General features: G+C 36.7%; 2 protein-coding genes across 2 annotated transcripts in view; one reads left to right on the forward strand and one right to left on the reverse strand.

Moving 5' to 3' along the window:
- Positions 1-8,356, forward strand: part of LOC107084908 (retinal-specific ATP-binding cassette transporter-like) — a 57,032-nt gene extending 48,676 nt beyond the window's left edge. The window contains exons 38-49 of the mRNA XM_015374968.1: positions 1,108-1,255; positions 1,340-1,463; positions 3,352-3,481; positions 3,567-3,687; positions 3,781-3,843; positions 3,940-4,046; positions 4,318-4,459; positions 6,316-6,450; positions 6,576-6,679; positions 6,766-6,858; positions 6,932-7,181; positions 8,194-8,356. Of these exons, the coding sequence (XP_015230454.1) occupies positions 1,108-1,255; positions 1,340-1,463; positions 3,352-3,481; positions 3,567-3,687; positions 3,781-3,843; positions 3,940-4,046; positions 4,318-4,459; positions 6,316-6,450; positions 6,576-6,679; positions 6,766-6,858; positions 6,932-7,181; positions 8,194-8,313 (1,537 nt within the window). The 3' untranslated portion in view covers positions 8,314-8,356. The remainder of the gene's footprint in view (positions 1-1,107; positions 1,256-1,339; positions 1,464-3,351; positions 3,482-3,566; positions 3,688-3,780; positions 3,844-3,939; positions 4,047-4,317; positions 4,460-6,315; positions 6,451-6,575; positions 6,680-6,765; positions 6,859-6,931; positions 7,182-8,193) is intronic.
- A 2,599-nt stretch (positions 8,357-10,955) lies between these two features.
- LOC107084911 (very-long-chain enoyl-CoA reductase-like) overlaps positions 10,956-20,265 on the reverse strand; it is a 13,749-nt gene continuing 4,439 nt past the window's right edge. The window contains exons 2-13 of the mRNA XM_015374972.1: positions 19,292-19,342; positions 19,109-19,160; positions 18,557-18,601; positions 16,569-16,672; positions 16,352-16,467; positions 15,333-15,438; positions 15,062-15,134; positions 14,047-14,090; positions 13,917-13,974; positions 13,732-13,820; positions 13,542-13,587; positions 10,956-12,052 (exon numbers count right to left, since the gene is read on the reverse strand). Of these exons, the coding sequence (XP_015230458.1) occupies positions 11,925-12,052; positions 13,542-13,587; positions 13,732-13,820; positions 13,917-13,974; positions 14,047-14,090; positions 15,062-15,134; positions 15,333-15,438; positions 16,352-16,467; positions 16,569-16,672; positions 18,557-18,601; positions 19,109-19,160; positions 19,292-19,342 (912 nt within the window). The 3' untranslated portion in view covers positions 10,956-11,924. The remainder of the gene's footprint in view (positions 12,053-13,541; positions 13,588-13,731; positions 13,821-13,916; positions 13,975-14,046; positions 14,091-15,061; positions 15,135-15,332; positions 15,439-16,351; positions 16,468-16,568; positions 16,673-18,556; positions 18,602-19,108; positions 19,161-19,291; positions 19,343-20,265) is intronic.

Below are 20,265 nucleotides of genomic sequence, written 5' to 3' on the forward strand. Positions count from 1 at the left end.
ATATATATATATATATATATGTATATATAAATATAAAATATAGTTTTTTAATTTTTAACAACTCCTATTACATAAAAGTGAATTATGGTGTTAGTTAATCCCTTTTTAAGTTTTTCAAGACACCTTTAAATGCTCATCCATGAGCTCCTGTTTTTATGCCTATAATTATGATTTGACACAAGTTCCCATTTATCTTCGCTCCCCTTAAAATTGGAACAACAAAGAGGATGCCTATTCAACTAAAGCAGAAATGATTTAATTCTCCTTACACACCTAAACATGCCTATATCTACAGTCAGAAGGATGAGTTCACAGTTTAAAAAACTCTCACATGCACCGCAATGACAATAAAGGCTGAATAAGAAGTTAATCTCACCACCAGAGTCACTAAGAAAATGAAATAAAGATGGATTTATTTGCAAGTGATTAACATGTGCTCAATCATTTCAATGATTAAGCAAAATGTGGGCCCTGGAGTAAACCAAGCTAATGCAATATCTGCCTAAAAGACCCCAAAACAACAACATCACCGCATCAATATATTCGACAAACATGTATTGACTATTTTTAAGTTCACCATTACTTCATATAACATTAATTAAAAAATTAATGGCATGTTCTCTTGTCTTTCTTCTTTTGAAAGGGTGCCTAGAAGCAATGGGGCTTCGTGTTGCCTCATATTTATTAAAATAGACAATTTGAACATCTTGAAATAGTGATTGAAATGTTAAAAAATGTTTTAGGAACGTTTATGGTACAAAGGAAGTGTTTTGGATGTCAATAACTAATAATATTTTTTATTTTATCAACTAAATAAATAAACTCTAAACAAAATCTGTTTATATTTTTAATTGGGAAATCATGTAATTGCTTTAAGAAAAAAAAATATATAGAGGCCGTTTATCCGTTATTCTAAGCATTGTAAGTATTTGTGGAAGTTGCTGAAGTCAGTTATGGATGCACAATTTAGAAAAAATTGTTATAAATGGTTTGTGAGAAGAAGTAGTATTGAGAAACAGATGGTTATTTTAACTGTTTCCAATAAATTATAAACCAATGTAAGGTGTTACTTGGTATTGACTGTCACATTGTTGCTCTCTCTCTTAGCTGGTCTGTGACTCCCATGATGTACCCCATGTCCTACGTCTTCAGCGTCCCCAGCACGGCCTACGTCTCTCTGTCATGTATCAACCTCTTCATTGGGATCAACAGCAGTGCCATGACCTTTATCCTGGACCTGTTTGAGAGCACCTCAGTAAGTCAATATGGTACTGTATTTTAAGCTACATTCTTTCTTTCCTTCTCATCCATGTTCTTTATTTTATTTCTTTTGATTCAGGCTCTTTATAGGTTCAACCAAATGTTGAAGACAGTGTTGCTCATCTTTCCCCATTACTGCCTTGGTAGAGGACTTATAGACATGGCGATGAACCAAGCTGTGACTGATATCTATGCTCGCTTTGGTAACCGCACCTCATTCCCACAGTCATGAACACATCAGGTTGTAGACATCCACTCCTGGATTGTTCATCTATTTTATTCTTTTTTACTTGTTACAGTAGTTAGATTGACGATTTTACATATTTTTTTTAAAACAAATGTTTCCAAATTTAAGTCTTTTAAGTGTGTTAAGCACAATATATAAATCTTTGAAATTTATTGTTCAACACATTAACAGGAAATAAGCATAGCTACAAACCTACCAAGAACATTATTTCGAGAAGCAGCCAATAAACGTACCATAACTGTGGAGAGGCTGCAGAGATTCAAAGCTCAGGTGGGAGGATTTGTTAACAGAAAAGCTATTATTCACCATGCTGGAGATACAGCAAATATGACCTATGATAAAAAAGGAGCTTTTTGGGCTTTCTCATGTGTCTGCTGTAAAACCATCACCTCCCTTCCTTTCCTCTGTGAAATATTCTCATCGCAGAATCATGAAGTTGAGATGCTCTTCTTTTTGTAGGGACATTAAATAGGAAAATACAGTACACATATTTCAATCCATAAAAAAGCCATGTAACCTTGTTAAAGGCTGAAAAAGACTTTAGAGGTTCCATTAGCATTGTCATTCACATCCATCCAGGTTTACCGTAGCAGCAATTGAAAATGGCCCTTCCCAGTCAAATGCCAGCCGAATGGCATCCTTCTCCCCTGCAACTTCCAGCCAAATCCCCTCCAACTTCCAGCCACTGGCCTTCTGGGTGTGCATTTTTTTTTTTTTAAATCTGACTCCACCCTTTCACTGAATTACAGGGTCTGACCAGAAGATGACACTTCTCTTTAGATCTCAATGTCCACAAATCATGACAGAAAGATTATTTTAGTACAAAGATTGATGTTTAAAAAAGGAATTGTAGGCAAGCAGCCAGGTGCCCATCAAGGAAAGTGCAGAAATTTTCTAATGGCTGCTACTGTACGTAGCTACAAATCTTTAAATGAAGACTAAAAACACATTTGCTTAGGATTGCCTTCAACTGTTCTAGTTTAACAGTTCAACTAAAACATATTTTCTTTAGTCCAGCTGTTTTTAATATTCTTTTTTGTTTCTGCATTTTTTATTTTATTTTTTATTTTTTCCTACTTGCTTTGATTCTGTTTTATCTTCCTGTATTTTAATCATGTAAAGCACTTTGCATTGTCTTTGTACTGAATTGTTCTATACAAATAAATTTGCCTTGCCTTGCCTTGCCTTGCCTTACAATTATAAATATGTGTTAAAATGAAGTCAAGATCTGAGAGAATCTGTGCAAAGACGTGAATGCTGTTAAAGGCAGTGAAATCAAGGGTTAAATCAAGGGTCCTAAGCTCAAATCATGTTGCCTAAGTTTTTAAAAACACATTAAGGAGTGTGACTATATGGTAACAAAATGTGAAAAGTTTAAAGGTATAGTGGAGGATGTTCTTTTTCTGGGTGGATCATCAAAATAAGTGGTCCTCCTAATTGTCAATCATTCTGGTGATATGTTTACATAAGGACATCCTACGTGCACGTCTCCATTTTCGATTAACCTTGTTAAGTCTGACATAGTGGAAAAAAATAGTAAATCTTCTTTTGGAAAGTAAGCTTGCATGAGTGATGCAAACAGCAACTTTTAAACAGTGTGCACGAGGAGAAATGGGCTTGTGCACGCATTTAATAGACGTTCCCTCTTGGAAGCGTGTACAGGGTTGTGCATGTGCATTTTTTTTAAAGTGGAGAGAGAGGGTCTTTTCAAAAATTCACAAAAAATCCTCCACTATACCTTTAAGTGGCAAAAATACTTTAGCAAGGCAATGTACAGGACTCTGAAACAACCACAAACAGAGAAGCAGGTGTTACAGCTTTGCTATGATCCTTTATCTCCTCAGGTGAGGATTACAGTCCAGATCCCTTTAACTGGGACTTCATTGGGAAGAACCTATTCTGCATGGCTGTCGAGGGATTTGTCTATTTTATCATTAACATCCTTTTTCAGTACCGCTTCTTCCTGGATCAGTGGTAAGCGACAGTAACATTTAAAAACGTCATAATCTAAGATGCATTAGGACTTTAATCAGGCCTTTTCCAATTGTCATGATGATAGGATTCCAGATAACCCAAAGCCTCATATTTTGGAGGAAGATCAAGATGTGACTGAGGAAAGGGAGAGAATACATAGGAACCTAAATAAATGTGATATTTTACGCATAAAAGACCTCTCCAAGGTGAGACATTTCATAGCAAAGTCAAGGCAGAATTAAAATGCTCAATACCCGGTGAGATTTGTGGTTCATTGTTTTCTCATGTGTCCTTGTTAGACATACAGAGGAACAATCATCCCTGCAGTGGATCGAATCTGTGTTGGAGTTTCGCCTGGAGAGGTTTGTCTAGTTTTCTTTATATTGGTTCTGAACAGCTGCTCTGAGCAGTGGGCAGTCAGATATTTTTCTTTTTTTTCTTCTCACCTTTATCTGCAGTGCTTTGGTCTACTGGGGGTAAATGGAGCTGGGAAGACCACAACATTTAAAATGCTGACTGGAGACATAGATGTGACATCAGGGGAAGCTTCCGTCTCTGGTTACAGGTTTGTCCAAACAACAAAAATGCTACTTAAATGATTCTATTAACATTAAAAACACAATTATATAAATAAATTAAGTGTATGTTAGTTCTAACTGCATGTTCGGCTATGTTGGTGACAATGCTTTGCAGTAATCTCCATTCTGCACATCACATCTCTCAGTGAGACTGAGTGGCATTTTACCATGGGGGCGGGCTTTATCAGTCACTTGTTGAAAAACGTGAAAAACAAACTTTTAATGTTGTGGCGTGTTTTCATTCTGTCATCCTTGCAGTATTTTGACCAACATCCTGGATGTACACCAGAACATGGGCTACTGTCCACAGTTTGGCGCCATCGATGAGCTGCTGACAGGAAGAGAACATCTGCACCTGTATGCCCGCCTCAGAGGGGTCCCAGAGTCTGAGATCAGCAGGGTGGGATGCAGCTTTCATGATGACAGTAGATAGATGATGCAAAGGCAGGCGGTCAATGAGGCTTTGTTTTTATGCAATGGTCTGATCAATGGATCCTGGCTAAACTGCAATTAAACTGGGTAATGGTGAAAAAGGCAAATACATTTCTCCTACTTCAAAGGCAAATGCATTTTTTTGTTGTTGCATTTTTTACTTTTATTTTATAAAAAAAAATTGAATGTTACATATTGAAATTCAACACTGGAAAAACAATCTAGAAATTAGTTAAAATGTCTTAAACTAAATGTGTTTAGCCTTAACTTAATTAGGTAAATGAGACAATTTGCCAATGGAATTAGTATTTTTACTCTTAAAATAAGATATGTAGGTAAAATGCAATTGAAATAAGACAATGCAAATGTGTTTTCTTATTTTAAATGGAAATTGACTTGTTCCATTGGTAAAATGTCTCTTTTATCTTCTGAATTCAAGAACGAATGCACTTATTTTAAGAAAAAATGACTTATCTAGATTTACATTTTTTTCGGTGAAACTTGGGTATCAGCAATAAACAGCCACCCAAAGGCAGATCTTTGGCAGCAAAGTCCAGCTCGAATGTGAGATTTTAAAAGGTTGTGATCAATTGTCCGCTTGAAGATGCGGAAGTCAGGGAAAAATGCGTTTATTACTAATTTGATAACCACTATTGGTGAGAGAAATCACGCATTAGAAAATATTGGTGCAAAACAAATCTGGCAGGATTAAATAAAATACGTATTTCCTTCTCTGACTCTTACCCCCAATTTTACTTTAATGCAAGCAGGCCTTCTTCTGCACTGGCAACCACAGAATGGAGTATAAAATCTAGTGTTACGCAGCTCAAATTCTTTAACGTTTTGTACATGAAGTTTATACTTAGAACCATCTCTTTAACCTACATCTGCACAAGGAGGACAAGAGGAAATTCAAAATGTGGATGTACAATCTATCCTTCATTTGGCTCAGAGAAAAAGAAAAAAAAGTAGAAAATGAGTTTACAAACTGTTTTTAATCTTTATATATATATATATGATGAACATAACATTCGTCCGCTCAGAAAACTGTCTTCTTTATATATATATATATATAAATACAGGAAAATCAAGGCTCTCCTGATGGTCCTGCTGCTGACTCCAACTGGTCAGCCTGTTAAAGACGTTTCATATACAGTATTGTGACGTTCATCCTACTTATTGGATTTCCCTTTCCCTTCAAGTTATGATTTTTTTTGTTTTGTAATATATAATTGGCAAACAAGTATTTCCAGCAGATAGGCTGTTTTTACTGACTTCGCTCCAATAAATATCACCCTGTTTCCATGAGTCGCTTTTACTTTGTGAAAAGCTAGAACTCTTAATCTCTCAAATAGGACAAATCTTATTAGAAAATTGCCATCAAAGTCATTTTCTATAAAAAAATATTTTATTATTGTTTACAAAATAACAATCAGATCCTGTTCCAGAAAATGTCATAATTGATCCATAAATGGAAATGTCTCTCTTTTTGTATGATCCAAATGTTTCCTTAACAGCTATATACATTTTTAATACTTCAAGAATTGTTTTTTTTATTTTGTCCTTATAATGTAATTTATCTTTTAAGGTGATTTAAGGTGTGTAAAAGTTGTAATTTTGGGGTGTACAAGATTTATTTTTTTAGGATTTTATGAACCACGAGAAGACACTAATCAGTACATCAATCATATCGTGTTTACTGATGTGTCTCATATCTCTTTGATAATTTAAACATCTGGTGGCGTCATGATGATTAGGACACAGAGAATCGGTGGAAAACGGATAAAACTGTTTAAGAAAAGCATCAGTTTTTACCTTCTTTAGGTAGCTGAATGGGCCATCCAGAAACTGGGTTTATCAGAGTACGCAGGCCGAAGTGCCGGGACCTACAGCGGAGGAAACAAGAGGAAACTCTCCACAGCTATTGCTATGATTGGCTGTCCTGCGCTGGTGCTGCTGGTGAGCAGTAAACCTCTCGGCCTTCAGGGTTTTTGGATGAAGATCATAGTTATTAGAACAGTTGAGTCGAAAAGATTCTGTCATAAAGGCGTTATCGTTGCTGTTTGCTGCTTCTTCTCTCTCAGGACGAGCCGACCACTGGTATGGACCCGCTGTCCAGGCGTTTCCTTTGGAACTCCATAATGAGCGTTATCCAGGATAGACGAGCAGTGGTCCTCACCTCCCACAGGTTAACCTTTTCTGTTGAACTCTACACGTGTGTGGGATTTTCTGTATTCACCGAAGTGGCTTAAAAAAGATTTTATTTTCTTACAGCATGGAAGAATGTGAAGCTCTGTGTACCCGCTTAGCTATTATGGTCAATGGATCCTTCAAATGCCTGGGAACCATTCAGCATCTAAAATACAAGTCAGTCCTGTCAACTTAAGCTCATATTTCTAATAACATCACCTGATCTGATCGCCGTGTCATTCCCATCCAGATTCGGCGACGGATACGTTGTTACCATGAAGATCAGGGCGGCCAAACCCGGCTGCCCCCCAGACCTGAACCCTGCTGAGGCTTTCATGGAGAGCACCTTCCCTGGTTGCATCCAAAGGGAGAAACACCACAACACCCTGCAGTACAAGATCTCCTCCCCATCTCTGGCACGGATATTTCAAATGGTCCTCGCTAACAAGGACACGCTGAACATAGAGGATTACTCTGTGTCACAGACCACTCTTGATCAGGTAAAAATACAAATATGCCACAGCCTTACATTGGCTTTCCTATTACATTTTATCTCATTTTAATATAACAATACATTAGTTATCCAAGGTGTACACACCTTTGTTAAAAGTGCATTTTCCGTTATGTTAGAAAACACATCATGAAGCATTTAACATGGTAAACATTTTGTATATTCAAATTAAGACAAGAAAAATGACACATATAGACATGGAAAATATGCTGGTGAAGATTCTCAGTCACCCAGGTCATAGTCATAGAGACATAGACAGGTATGGGGCATTGCAGCCTAACAAAAGAAGCCAAACGACCCCCATTCCTAAGGGGTGGACACGTTCGTCCGTTTCAATTTGCATGTTGTCTAAGCCAAAACAAGGCTTTGTTTGGGCTACTGTTTAAAGCAACTCAACGCTATTTCTGACATTTTGAAATGGAAAAAGCTTCCGGGATGGGAAGCAAAATGTCTTCAAACTTGAAAACAAAGTCCAGTGGTTTGTTCTTTAACTTTTTTGGAATGACATGGAAAATGGTACACCCCTAAACAAGCTGCTAATGCCCATTTTAGCATCCCTCTTTTTGACTTGCCATTCTGTAGCTGGAAATATCCCCCAAATAAAAATGTCTTATTTGTAGTCCTCTTTATTTGACTTTTCTTTCCAGGGGTGCTGACTTTGATAATTAAAAATGAAGTCTTCTTTCATCATCAGCTTTCTAGCAGAACAGGATTCATTTTGGTTATTTTGTACTTTCAGGTTGGTTTTATCATAACATAATATATTCCATCACGAAGTGTATGAATATTTTAGTGAAGTCTTTTCCAGCTCAATTAAAATGGATTTACATTATAAAAACTATGACTTTTAACAGGGGTGTTGCTTGATATTGTCGGCCAATATTGAAGGAGTGACTAATTCTTATATAAAAACATAGAGCCGCTGTTTCTCCCTCACTGTCTGATGTAACAGGTTGTTTTTCTGATCCTTCCTCCTTAAACTCTTCTGCTCTTCCCTGCAGGTTTTTGTGAATTTTGCCAAGCAGCAGTCCAGAGAGGATGACACCATTGTGCTGCACCCAAAAGCTGCAGGGGCCCAACGGTACATTGAAACCACGGCGATCAAGTCTTACAGGAAGTGAAAGTCAGCTGATGGAAAGGCGTTCACTTTACTTGTCGTTGGATTTTTCCTCCTCTTTGAAGGAGGAAAAATCCAACGACAGCTGAAAACAGCTGCCATATTCGAACTTTAAAAGGATCACTACACCTTCATCCTGTCTAAATCAGCTGAAACCGAAAGCTGCATTTATTCTGGAATCATAAAAAAAAGCTCTAATGCCAGATTTTCTGAGCCTTTTTGTTCATAGAGAGTGATCTTTCTCATGTGGGAAACCGAGTGTAGAAGGAAGCCATGAGTTCTCTTTTATTTTGCTTTTGCTCAAAAGAAGTTACATAGTAGAGCATTTATGTGCCTGCTGCATGTTCCTAGTCCTGCTCGCCTTAGAACCCGATTTTACAAATATGGAAAAGAACAGCAAATTCTTCAGACGGAACATCAAAATTAATGTGCATACGGTGTTGGGAGAAAGCGTAGCTCTTTGTACTCTCTGCTTCAGATGCCAAGCAAATACTTATGAACTGCCTTTATAAATCTGTGAAAGAAGCACTTGAAAAAGCTTAGTTTTTTTTGCACTTTATTGATTGCGAGCAAAACAATTTCTCACCATGACATTTCACTTATACATTTGGTTATTACTACAGACATCCATCGGCTGATGCTGCAAACTCAAATCAGCCCGTCTGGGTATTTTTGTTATAATGTTTCATCATCTTTACGCTTTTCTTACATGTGTCCAGTTCTGGTTGTTTGCTCACATTTATTATACTTCATGTCATTAGAGGATGAGGAATGAATGTAAAAATAAGTGTTTCTATGAGATGCATCATATGAAAATAAAGTTTGTGTTTCTGTAAAATCTGCACCTTTATTTCAAGTAAGGTTTAGGAAAACCTGAGATCAGACACCAAACAACAACAATCAAAGCTCTTTGTAGTAGCCACATGGTAAAAGCATCTACATATTGATATTAAACAGTTGTTGAACATTTTCAGTGTTGTCAGTAAAAAGGCCCGACGGTTCATTAGCAAAAGGCAACACTAAATGTTTTAAAAGATGTCATAGTATCCTAAATACGATACCCCTTGCTAAAAAAGCCATTAATTCTAATGTAATTCATTGATAAAGTTCCTAAAACAGCATTTAACAAAAAAAAAAAAAAAAAAGACAGACATAAGACTTCCTGGTTGTATAAAAGGGATGCAAAATTATACAATGTCAATATTTTTTCTCCTCTTTACAAATTTCAAGCACACAAGTTCAATGTTGCAACAAGAGGAAAGAAATTATAAAAATGTGATGCATGCTTTAAGACTAAATTAACATGGAGGTGTTGAAAGTCAGTCCTTAAGGGATAGTGTCCTGCATGTTTAGGCCCTTTGCAAGCAACCATTTTTGATGAATGCAGAAAAATGTTGTTGCCTTTCTGTTCGTGTAAAATGCTAACCTGAATTTGATGTTTTGAAATCATCTCTTTATTGATTGTTTACACATGGAAAACAGAAGCTCCAAAGCTGCCAAAGTGTCTCACTTACTTCCTCACTTCAAGAAAAAATCAATTTATTTTAAGAAAATAATTACTTATTTAGAGTTCATTTTTTTTGCAGTGCATCATTTTCAATGTCTGCTAGTGCTGTTTGCATGGAGAATCATCATTCATCAGTAGAACATAAAAAGGAAACAACTAGCTAGCTTTAAATCCATTGTGGTGTATGCACAAAATTCAATGTTTCCAGGGTTCAACAAACCCAACATTATATGAATAGGTCATCGGCACACTCAGTTGCTGACTCCTTAAGAAGCCTATTGAATTCTGAAATCTTCTGTTAGAGTACTAGCACAACTAAAACATGCAAGATACTAGTCCCTCATGACTTGTACACATTTGTACACATCACTTAACCCTCAAAAAGACGCAACGTCTACAGTCAAGACCAAAGGATTTGGCAGTAACACAGCAGTTTTGCTGATTTCAATTTTTTGTTGCAATTCTGTGGTTTTATCATAGCAAGTAAAATATTTCCAATTTTTTTCTTATTTAGTAGATGTATTCCAAACTTTTAAAAAGAGTGAAACATTAGGGATTTGGCATGTCTACTCAATAAAACGTTTGCTATTCCCTCTAACAACATACATCTGGGTTAATTCCTGACTGATGGTGTCAGTTGGTGTCAGTTGGATTTACTTCAGTAACATTTTGAAAACAAATTTTCTTTTAGGAATAGTTTTCTCCCATATTTGTTGCTTTAACTTGAGTAATATTTTTGTGAAGAATCACTACTCCAATTTGAATAAAATCTCTAACTCTGTCCTCTGTGAGGTATTTGAACATTTAAACATAAAGTAAACAGTAGATATAATCCGTTAAATTAACATACTAACATACATACTGTTTTTAAGTTTTAAGTGGAAAAAAAGAAAAAAAAGTATTTCTTCTGCATGAATTTGTTCTTTTATATTTATGACATTTATTTTTATTGTTCATTCCATTGAGTCTTTAAAATACCTGAACTTGTACATTCCTGAACATAAAGTCTGTCTAGCTACATTATTTCTAAACATTAAATCTGATGCTGGTATCCAACAATTACTCAAGTAGCCTTTTGACCAAACACCTCTTACTTTAGTAAGAAAATGTTGAAGTAGTGCCATTCTTATTGAATTACTTCTGTTTTTGGTTCTTCACCCCCCTCTGGTAAAAGTTTTAACTTTTAAACTTAATATTTTTAAATCCAAACGCAGGGCCTCATGCATTAAGAAGTGCAAATCAAATGTGGTTCATGCAAAAGGAACCTCTGACCAGTCTCCATGTTGCTCCTGAAGCCTCTCACTACAATGCCTCTACCTGCATATTCCACAGTTGGGGTCGACTCTTCAATTGCTAAGTGACCTCCCAGACAAAAGGTCTGATTTAAAAAAAGTTTGCATGCATATAAAACCTGTACCAGTGCAAAAGGTGGCTCTACTAACCAGGTGTCAGTGGAATTACGAGTCTAAAATGAATGGAACTGCAGGAGCAAACATTATAGTGTGTTTTTCAATTACGTATTTTATTGAAATTGAAAAGGATAAGTCCTTTGAGATAAATCCACCTCATTTTCAAGGAAGTTCTTAAAAAAGATAAGACAAACAGGCTGACTTTACTATTCAGGTGACTTCTAGGGGTAATTGGTAGCACTGAAAGTTATGAGATATCAGAGCAAAAAATGGTGAAAATGTAATTTCAATCAACCTACCAGTCAAATAACATTGTATTTGCTGTACTATTATGCAGCCTTGTCTATAGATTTGAAATTATTTAAAAAAATATATATATCTCTGCTGAGGTAAAATCAAGAGTTTTTTAGTTAACAAATATGCATCAGATTATTCTGTGTTTATATCTACATGGTCTGATTAGTTACCTCACAAATGAAAGCTGTTAAGTTTGCCAAACCTTATATGGGTCGCTGCCAAACCTATTGTCCATGTCTGTGCTGTTGCAACTAAACAGAAATTTAAAATACTCAAAGGAAACTTTTAAGGCGCAGCTGAAGTGCATCTCTACATTATTGCTCAGCTTTTTTACCCAGTTTCTCAGTACAAAGTTGCATTGTGCAGCCCTCATGGGATGCAAGCTTTAGCAGTTATCAATGATCAAAAAATCAGGGGAATAATGGCCATCCGGACACTTGGATAGTCTTTGAACTCTCGTAGGTAGGCTTTGTGCTTCCCTTTGGCCCAGATGGACATCTGAATAAACCCAAATAAAGTGTATATTGCCACTGAAAGATAAAACATACAATTACAAACTACTTCTTACTAAAAAGCATTCATGTATTTTTTTAATGTGGAGCTTATTGTCATATTTCTAAGGATGCACCAAGTGTTGTTAGTCTCTGGTAATCTTTTGCAAAACTAGAACCCGATTGTAGCCATATGAGCAATATCCAATTCTTTCAAAGAACTTTGAGCAGGTTTCAAGATCCTTTTATCACCTATGTAGGAACAGAAGTGACATCACTGCATACAAGAGAGAGCACAGAGTGCAGAGGTCCTATTATAGTGCTACATTCACACCGGACGCAGCAAGAGCAGCAAAATCGCGTCTGCTGCTTCATTTTTGCTGCTTGTACCAGTTAGTTCTGACGCACGGCTGAAGCAGCTTTGCTGCTCTGGTGCAAAAGTGGGTCTGACGCTCGTTGGGCGGAGCTTCACTATCCTTTCTCTGCCTTGCAGCTATATTTGCTGTGATCAGTGGGAATAAAGTAGTTTTAATATGTTTTTAAGTGAGAAAATACACCTGAAAACTTAATCAGTGCAGTCAGTTCATCCACATTACAATCCTGCATTCCAATGTTATTTCTGTCGGAGCCACTCAGACCCCCACATACCAGCGATGCGCCGACAGAAGGAATCCCTTCAACTGCAGCCTCTGGCCGGGTCGCCTCCTCGCGGTTCACCGCAGCGGCTGGTAGGTGTTTTTCATCTAAATAATCCAATCTGCAGGCACCAGAATAATAAAAGCGAACACATTCTGCCGGCAGATTTCTGCATTTTAAGTTAATTTATGTGTCAATAAACTGTTTCAGAGGAGTGATCATAGCGCTCTGTATCATCAGTGCTGTGTCTCTCTCCCTACCAGCTCCTAGATCAGCTTCTCTGATTGGTTGACGCGGCGCGTCGAGCAGCAAAAGTTCAATTTTTCCATCTCGACCAGCAGCGCGTTTGCGGCGCGGCACGCACGTCAGATGCTTAAACGCTCCCGACGCGCTGCTTCAGCTGCTCTGACGCGCTGCGCCTGCTGCTCAAAATGCGCCGCGGGACCTTATGCTGTGCCTTGATGCGCGTCAACCATTAACTTTGCATGTAAACTCGCTGCTTCTGTCGCGCCTGCTGCGTCCGGTGTGAACGCAGCATAAACTTCAATCTTTAGCCTTCCTGTTATCTGCAAAAAGTTTAACTCTCTATAAACCAGAAAAAAATCCTGGACATTAAAAATAAATAAAATTCACTAACCTCAATGTTAACTGAAAATAGCTAACTTTTCAACCTCCTCCCTTATCAACAACCTACAACCTTATCAACACTTAAGTAGTGCTAGTACCTGAGATCTGGTTGACATTGTGCATCAGTTAACAAAGATCATATATTCGAATTTGACAGGCAGTTTTAGGATCAATGCCAGTTTGACTTATGTGCTTATTCTGGTAACCAACTGATTTTTTGGTGCATTTTAAGTAATGCCATAATATAGATGATTTCATCACATACCTGGAAGACACTGGGTCATTACTGTAAAGCTCATCCATGCACCGACCTACAGATGTCAGACAAAAATGTACAGACAGAAAGGGTGTCGTAAATAAAAATGTTTTTTTTTTCTTTTTTATCAAGCATGTTTTAAAATCAACACTGTTAAATTTAATAACTCAGAGGTTAATTTAATTGCTTAAAATTTTACCTCGTAAGTATAATTTGGACAGGATACAAAGAAAAAAAGCCATGTGAAGGGATTCTTGGTTGGCATAGGAAACTTTCTAACCCTGAGTCCTGATTTTTCCACAAAGAAGAAGAAAACAGATCAAAGTAAAGGACTTCTGTTTGATAAGGAAAAAATTTCAGTAAGAACAAATGAAAAAAACTCACCATCTACTTTAAGGTTACGCAAACTGATATGAATAGAGAGGTTGCCCATTTCACACATCTAAAAAAGAAACTTCACTTATCAAAAGTTTGACTAAATCTTTGTTTGGTGTGAGTGTTTTATTTTACATACCACAAATGTGAATAGAGCATAGTTGACTTGAAGTTCTCCGTAGGCTATAAGAGAAACATAGAACCTTTGAATTCAACATGAAATACATTTAAAAACACTGAAAAAACTATTATTATATTTTTTGCCTTGTGTAAGCTTGTTTTCTGTATTTCTGAGGTAGGAGGCTTATTTAACATTTGAGGTTCAAAGCTTCTTAGTAACTATTTTAAACTATGGTTGCAAAATTGGATCCCATTGCCTTTGCTATAATGCAATGTGTTAATTAATGCACACCCCACAGATACCATTGGGGGAGTGGTGGCCTTGTGGTTAGGGCATAGAGCTTGGAATCCTGAAGTTGTGAGTTTGAAACCGACTCACACAGAATGCCACTCTGCCTCCCGGAGCAAAAGATCCTTAACCCCAAATTGCTCCCCGGGTACCGCAAATGGCAGCCCACTGCTCCCCAAGGGGATGGGTTAAATGCAGAGAGTCCATTTCGTTGCTCTGTAATTGTGACAGTGTAATAACAATGAAAACAAACGCTGGGGGATGATTTTTTTTTTTAATTCCCCCCTGAAAGTAGGACATGTCCGGGAAAAGGAGGACGTCTGGTCACCCTACCATATCAACAATTTCGATGTTTCAGTGAGTGAGTGCTTGTTGCTATGATGTGTCTTTGCTAAGCAGCTTTGCTCGTTGTAAACCAACCAATCAGCGCACAGCTCATCTAAATATTCATGAGCATAACATGAATATTTCTAGGACTTTTGACCAGGCTTGCATTAGGGCTCTTAGATCAGCAAATATGCCATTTTCAGCCAACCAATGTATCATTCTATGACCCTATAAATTACTATATTATAAATTACACATGTCCTGTATATAAATGAATGGACATCAGCAACAACAGTATTCACTTGAAGATTATGCTTCAAATATGGTCCATAATAAATATAGTTAAAATTTGGTTTGATCCCACAATGGTAGGAAAGTGGGAATACTCTGGAGGGTGTTTGCACATAGTTGGACTTACATGGAGGCGTATAAAGAGGGTGGTTGATGTAGTAGGCTAACCATGCAGAGAAACCCCAGTAATAGGCACAGTTCTACAGAGAAAAAGTAACAAATAACTGCTATAAATGTACCCAAAGCTTAAAGTGAAATACTGCTGGTTTTTTTTTGTTTTTTTTGCTGCCATATTTATCTAAGGATGAGTCTTATAGCAGTAACAGTTGGAAAACGAAAGGTGTATTAGGAGAAGAAAAAACTTTTTTTTGTGTGTGTGTGCACAGTTATAGAGTAACTTTGACTATTGCTCTGAGTGGCATGGTCCCATGGGAGAAACGGTGGACAAAGATGGTCTCCATTAGCCTCTTCATATAGTGGAGCGTGTGGCAGACACAAGCAAATCTAAAAGACAAGGAAAAAATATTGGGTGTAGGTCTAAGGTACAGTAATTTAAAACTACATTTAACAGTTTTTTAAATTCAATTAATTTAATTCTCACTGTTGACAAAGGCAGTCAACTTCTTATTCTTTTAGCTGATTTCCATGCTTCAAAACTGCTAAAACTTAAGATCATTACAGATGGTTATTAAGTTTTTAGCTGAACACCTGTGGCTGATATGGAAGATGATTGATCCTAAGGTAAATTGATGCCCATTGATGCAAATGTGCAACAAACCATTTATATTGTGTACACAGCCAAGATAGGATGTGCATTAGGTTATTGCCAGTTTGTGTACTTTGAGTGTGGACCTAGGAACGTTTGGCAAGCTCTTGTTTCCATTACAACTGGTTCCTAACAGTGTATATCGTCAGTAACTTATATAAATGTCACTAATTTGTGATATAAATACATTTCGATTTACATTTTAATTAAATTTAAGGTTTTAGAAATTCAATTTGGCGACCACTTAAATGCAAAACACCTTTTAAAAAAACATATATTCAGTATATATATATACATTAGGGCATCAAGCAGTTAACATACCAGGGCTTGTAGATGGAGGTGAATGGATAAACAAGAGAATCGCTCCAAACTGCCCTCTCATGGTGGTTCATGATATTGATTTTGCAAACATTTATAGTCTGAGGATTGCAGAGTCTAACAAGATGATGCATTCACTGATTCTGGTCGGGATGTATTAATACATGCAATGTCATATGTTATGACACGTTCACTCGTCAAAATAGTGGCAAATCATTGGTGCGATCAGCGAAGACAACCAGATTGAGCATATAGTCAGTAAACAACTAGTCTGTCTTTGGCTTGTAATTTATCATAACTTGGGCTTTAGTTGCAAGTTTGTTTTTAACTTACGTAACAACAGGATGGCTGCTGGAGGTAAAGGCATACGTGTGAGAGTAAACATACGGCACTCGAAAAAAGAAGACCAGGTATGTGAGCAGGGCTCCGATGTACTCTGCAAAAAATACCTTAAAATAAAAGAGGTTTTATATTACCTACAAGGGTGTTTTTGGATGTAAAAACTGAACTAAAACAGAGTATTAGTAAAATTCAAACACAGTTCTCTCACCGTAGTCCAACCTAGCTGTGGACCGAGATCTTTAAAGTACATGGTGGCAGTGGTTCCCACCGGTAGATTCTGTAAGATCTCATTATCTTTGAGCAATTTTCCCTCTGAAAAGGCAAATGAAAAGTATTTTTCACATTAAGACTGTGGTAGGCTCAAAATGGTAGAGTTATCTTATGACAGAACGAGGAACACTTGAAAACGATTCATCCAATTGTGTCCTCTGGAGGGGGGAAAACATTTATCAATAGGTCGAATTCCAACAGCTGTCTAAAACTTCACCAATCCAGCGCATATACATTCTCAGCTTTTTCCCATAAAATGGCGGGCCCATATGAAGCTGTATTTATACCCTAGCACCAAGTACTATTTCGAAATCTTGCAGGTGTGTGTGTGAATGTATGCGTGTCCGTTTTGGCTCTGATTTTCCTAAGTGTGTATGCGCGCGACCAAATGCTATGTCAAAATCTTACTGAAGTTTGTGTGTGCTGGCCAAAGTTGGCTCTGATTCTTATACAGGAAAGAGATTTTTCCTATTTTTTTCCAAAATATCTCAGCTCAAACTCTTACGTGCAGGTAACCAGTTAAGATCTTGTTTTTGCCAAGATTCGTAAGTGACCTCTAGCATGTATTACTAATGTGGATAAAAGAAATAGGCCTTTATAATTACTTATATAATTTATTTACTTCTGCAATATTAATTCAGACTTTGGAAACTTTGCATCTTTAATGTTTTTTACCTGAATAGTTTTACAAAAGTTTTGTTTTCAAACCCCTTCCTTTGGAGCCTGATGGTTCACGTTAAAACATGACAAGCCTATGGTAATGCCATAATGACCAAAAAATATCAAAGTTATACTAAAACAAACTCAAAATCTTCAGAGGATGCTTCCTTGCAGAGAGGATGGTAGAGTGAAACTACTGCAGACTCTCATGTATATTAGTGTAGCAGTATGAACCCAATCAGTTCTGGCCCACATGAAGAACCCACCACCAAACTGATCTTCCATGGGGCAAAGGACTTCTTAGCTTAAAATTTCAGTAATGTTAACTCACTTTTATGTGGCACTGTATGCATTAAACTACACAAAGCAGCAGACTCCTGTCTGTTGTCTTTTGGAAAAGAAAATATTTAGTGTCTTTCTGCAGACACTTCTCTGTTAATTCTATCATGTCAACTCTGTCAAGTTGTAAAACTAAGGACTGTCAGGGTTGGGTGGAAGTTGGTTGAGGACCCAAATGCTGAGATGAGGAGGTAGATGTGCAGATGCCGATCACTGATTGGATTCCTGAATAATGGAGACAGCTGATTGGTGGACACATAAAAAACAAGACGACGCACAGTGCTTGTCCTACCTCTTCTCTGCATGTCTCAACCAGCAACATTGTTGCACCTCGCTTGTTCTGAATTGCTGTTTATGTTGCATTATGGTTTTCTCATTTTTATGTAGTTAGAGAGGTAAGTTGTTGTTATTTGGTTTACTGGTTTATTTTCATTTGTTAAGTGTTTTTCTTAAGATAGTTTCTTTTGTTTATTTTTTATTGTTTGTTTATTGTTTTCGGCCTTGGTTCACTCTGAAAATGTGTTAGTCTACTTCCATTTAATAAATCAACAGACAACAGGCGTGTTGGAACTAATAATTGTTGGGGTTGCTTGGGCTTTGTTGAGCATTGGGATCATTAATAATGTTGTGATTAGAGCTTTTCCCCTAGACAGGTCGTAACAGTCTTTTTTGTATAAGCACACAGCGTTATTGGGCACCTTTAAATCCCTTTGAAATCCAAGAGGTTTTTGGTTGTAGAGTGACAAAATCAAAGAAAGTTCAAAGAATATGAGTGCTTTCGTGCAGCATTGTACAATATAGAATAATTTCTCTTTAAATCAAAAAATGTTTAAACTGTGTTAGATTATTCTAAGTTATCTCTGATGCTGTTTATGATACACTTATAACTGAAGTATTTCTTAATGAGTTGGAAACTTATCTACTTACTAGGATCAAGCCTTAATGCCTGTCTTGCTGGGTACCACTGAGGATCTGGGCAGAAAAAACACACACTCAAAGCTTTATACACTTACATAGATACTTGGCTTGCATTGCATAAAGGATTTTGGCTTGAGGCTCTATGGTAATTTCATGCAATAAAGTACTGCAAGCTGCAGTGCTCTACTGGGGGCTGATGGCCTCAGGCTTGGCAAACATTTAGCAACATCTTTAAACAGTGATGAGCTTATAGTAGATGCCACTGCAAGCTTGAAAAACATAAACAGGAAATTGTTATTAACAACTTTCCCAGGGAAGAGATACTGTAGGATATCAGGGGTTTTAAAACTTTGTAACTTCAATTTGTAACTTCAGGCTAAATGGGTTTATCTTTGTCCAAGAATCATATGGAATAAAGTTATAACTGACAGTATATCAACTTATAGAGACAAAACATGAAAAATATAGAATATTACAGCACAACGACGGAAACATTTATACCACAAAAAATACTCAAAGTGGTTTATATAAGCATGAGATTATTCAGATCAAAACACTCACATGATTTGTAAAATAGATTCTTTATGTCTCCTATTGTTGAGTGAGGGTCCACCTGATCAGAACAAAAGCAGGAAATAAATTCCTCTGAATTGAAACCACTACTCTCTGCTGTAGATGAAACTCTATCGTGCATCAATAAAGTCACACCTAAACCTGTTCTGAATATCTTATACCTAAGCATACCTTATCTAAAAAACAAAGTTGTTCCTTTGTCTTTGCATCAATGATCTCCACCTGAAAAACAAGCAAAAACCTCAGTTAGAATCCCATGATAAAATCTGGCAGATTATTTGATCACCAGAATAAAATTTAAATGTACATCTTTTAAAATGTCAGCACTTGTTGCCCTTGATTCAAGTCTAAATTTTTAAAATCAGACTAATATTTTAGATGTATACAATGTCCCTCTCTGCGGAGGCTTCCAGTGAGTGTTTAATTCAACAAGTGTTCCTAGTTATCAGCACCTGATCATAAGGATTTAGAATCAATCTTACAGCTTCTGGATTTCTTTTTTTTTTTAAAAGCGCTGAATATTCATGATAAAAAAAGGTTAGAACCACTTCTTCCTTTAACGTAGTAAATATATCATTTTAAACTCTGAAAAATCTGCTCAGTTTTCTAAATATTTTTTAATGCTGCTCCACTTATTTTGGTAAAATTTACATTCTGCACTGAAGAAACAAGAGGAGCTAAAAAAATCTTTTGAAAGTAGCATAATTCAGATCCTGTTTTTTCTCTTATAGCTATGAGCCATTGGTATTCTTGTGTAACATTTGTAATTTGTGTCTTAATTATTCTCTTACTTTAAACCTATGATTTTATTGCATTACATAATCTTTTTTTTATAGAGCGGTGTGTGAACAAACAGATTTTTGAGTTGCTAAGTATGTGTCAAATGAAGGGGAAATGATGCAAACTTAACATTGTGTCAAATGAGCTATCTCTATAGTTATGCTGCTATAGGCTTATACTTCTGGAAGACATAGGGCCCCTATTTCATCATTCTGCTTCATTCTACACTATATTGCCAAAAGTATTTGCTCACCCATCCAAATTATTGGAATCAGGTGTTCCAATCACTTCCATGGCCACAGGTGTATAAATTCAAGCACCTAGGCATGCAGACTGTTTTTACAAACATTTGTGAAAGAATGGGT

This window comes from Cyprinodon variegatus, unplaced genomic scaffold, assembly GCF_000732505.1.
Source record: "Cyprinodon variegatus isolate N-32 unplaced genomic scaffold, C_variegatus-1.0 Scaffold111, whole genome shotgun sequence".
NCBI lineage: Eukaryota > Metazoa > Chordata > Actinopteri > Cyprinodontiformes > Cyprinodontidae > Cyprinodon > Cyprinodon variegatus.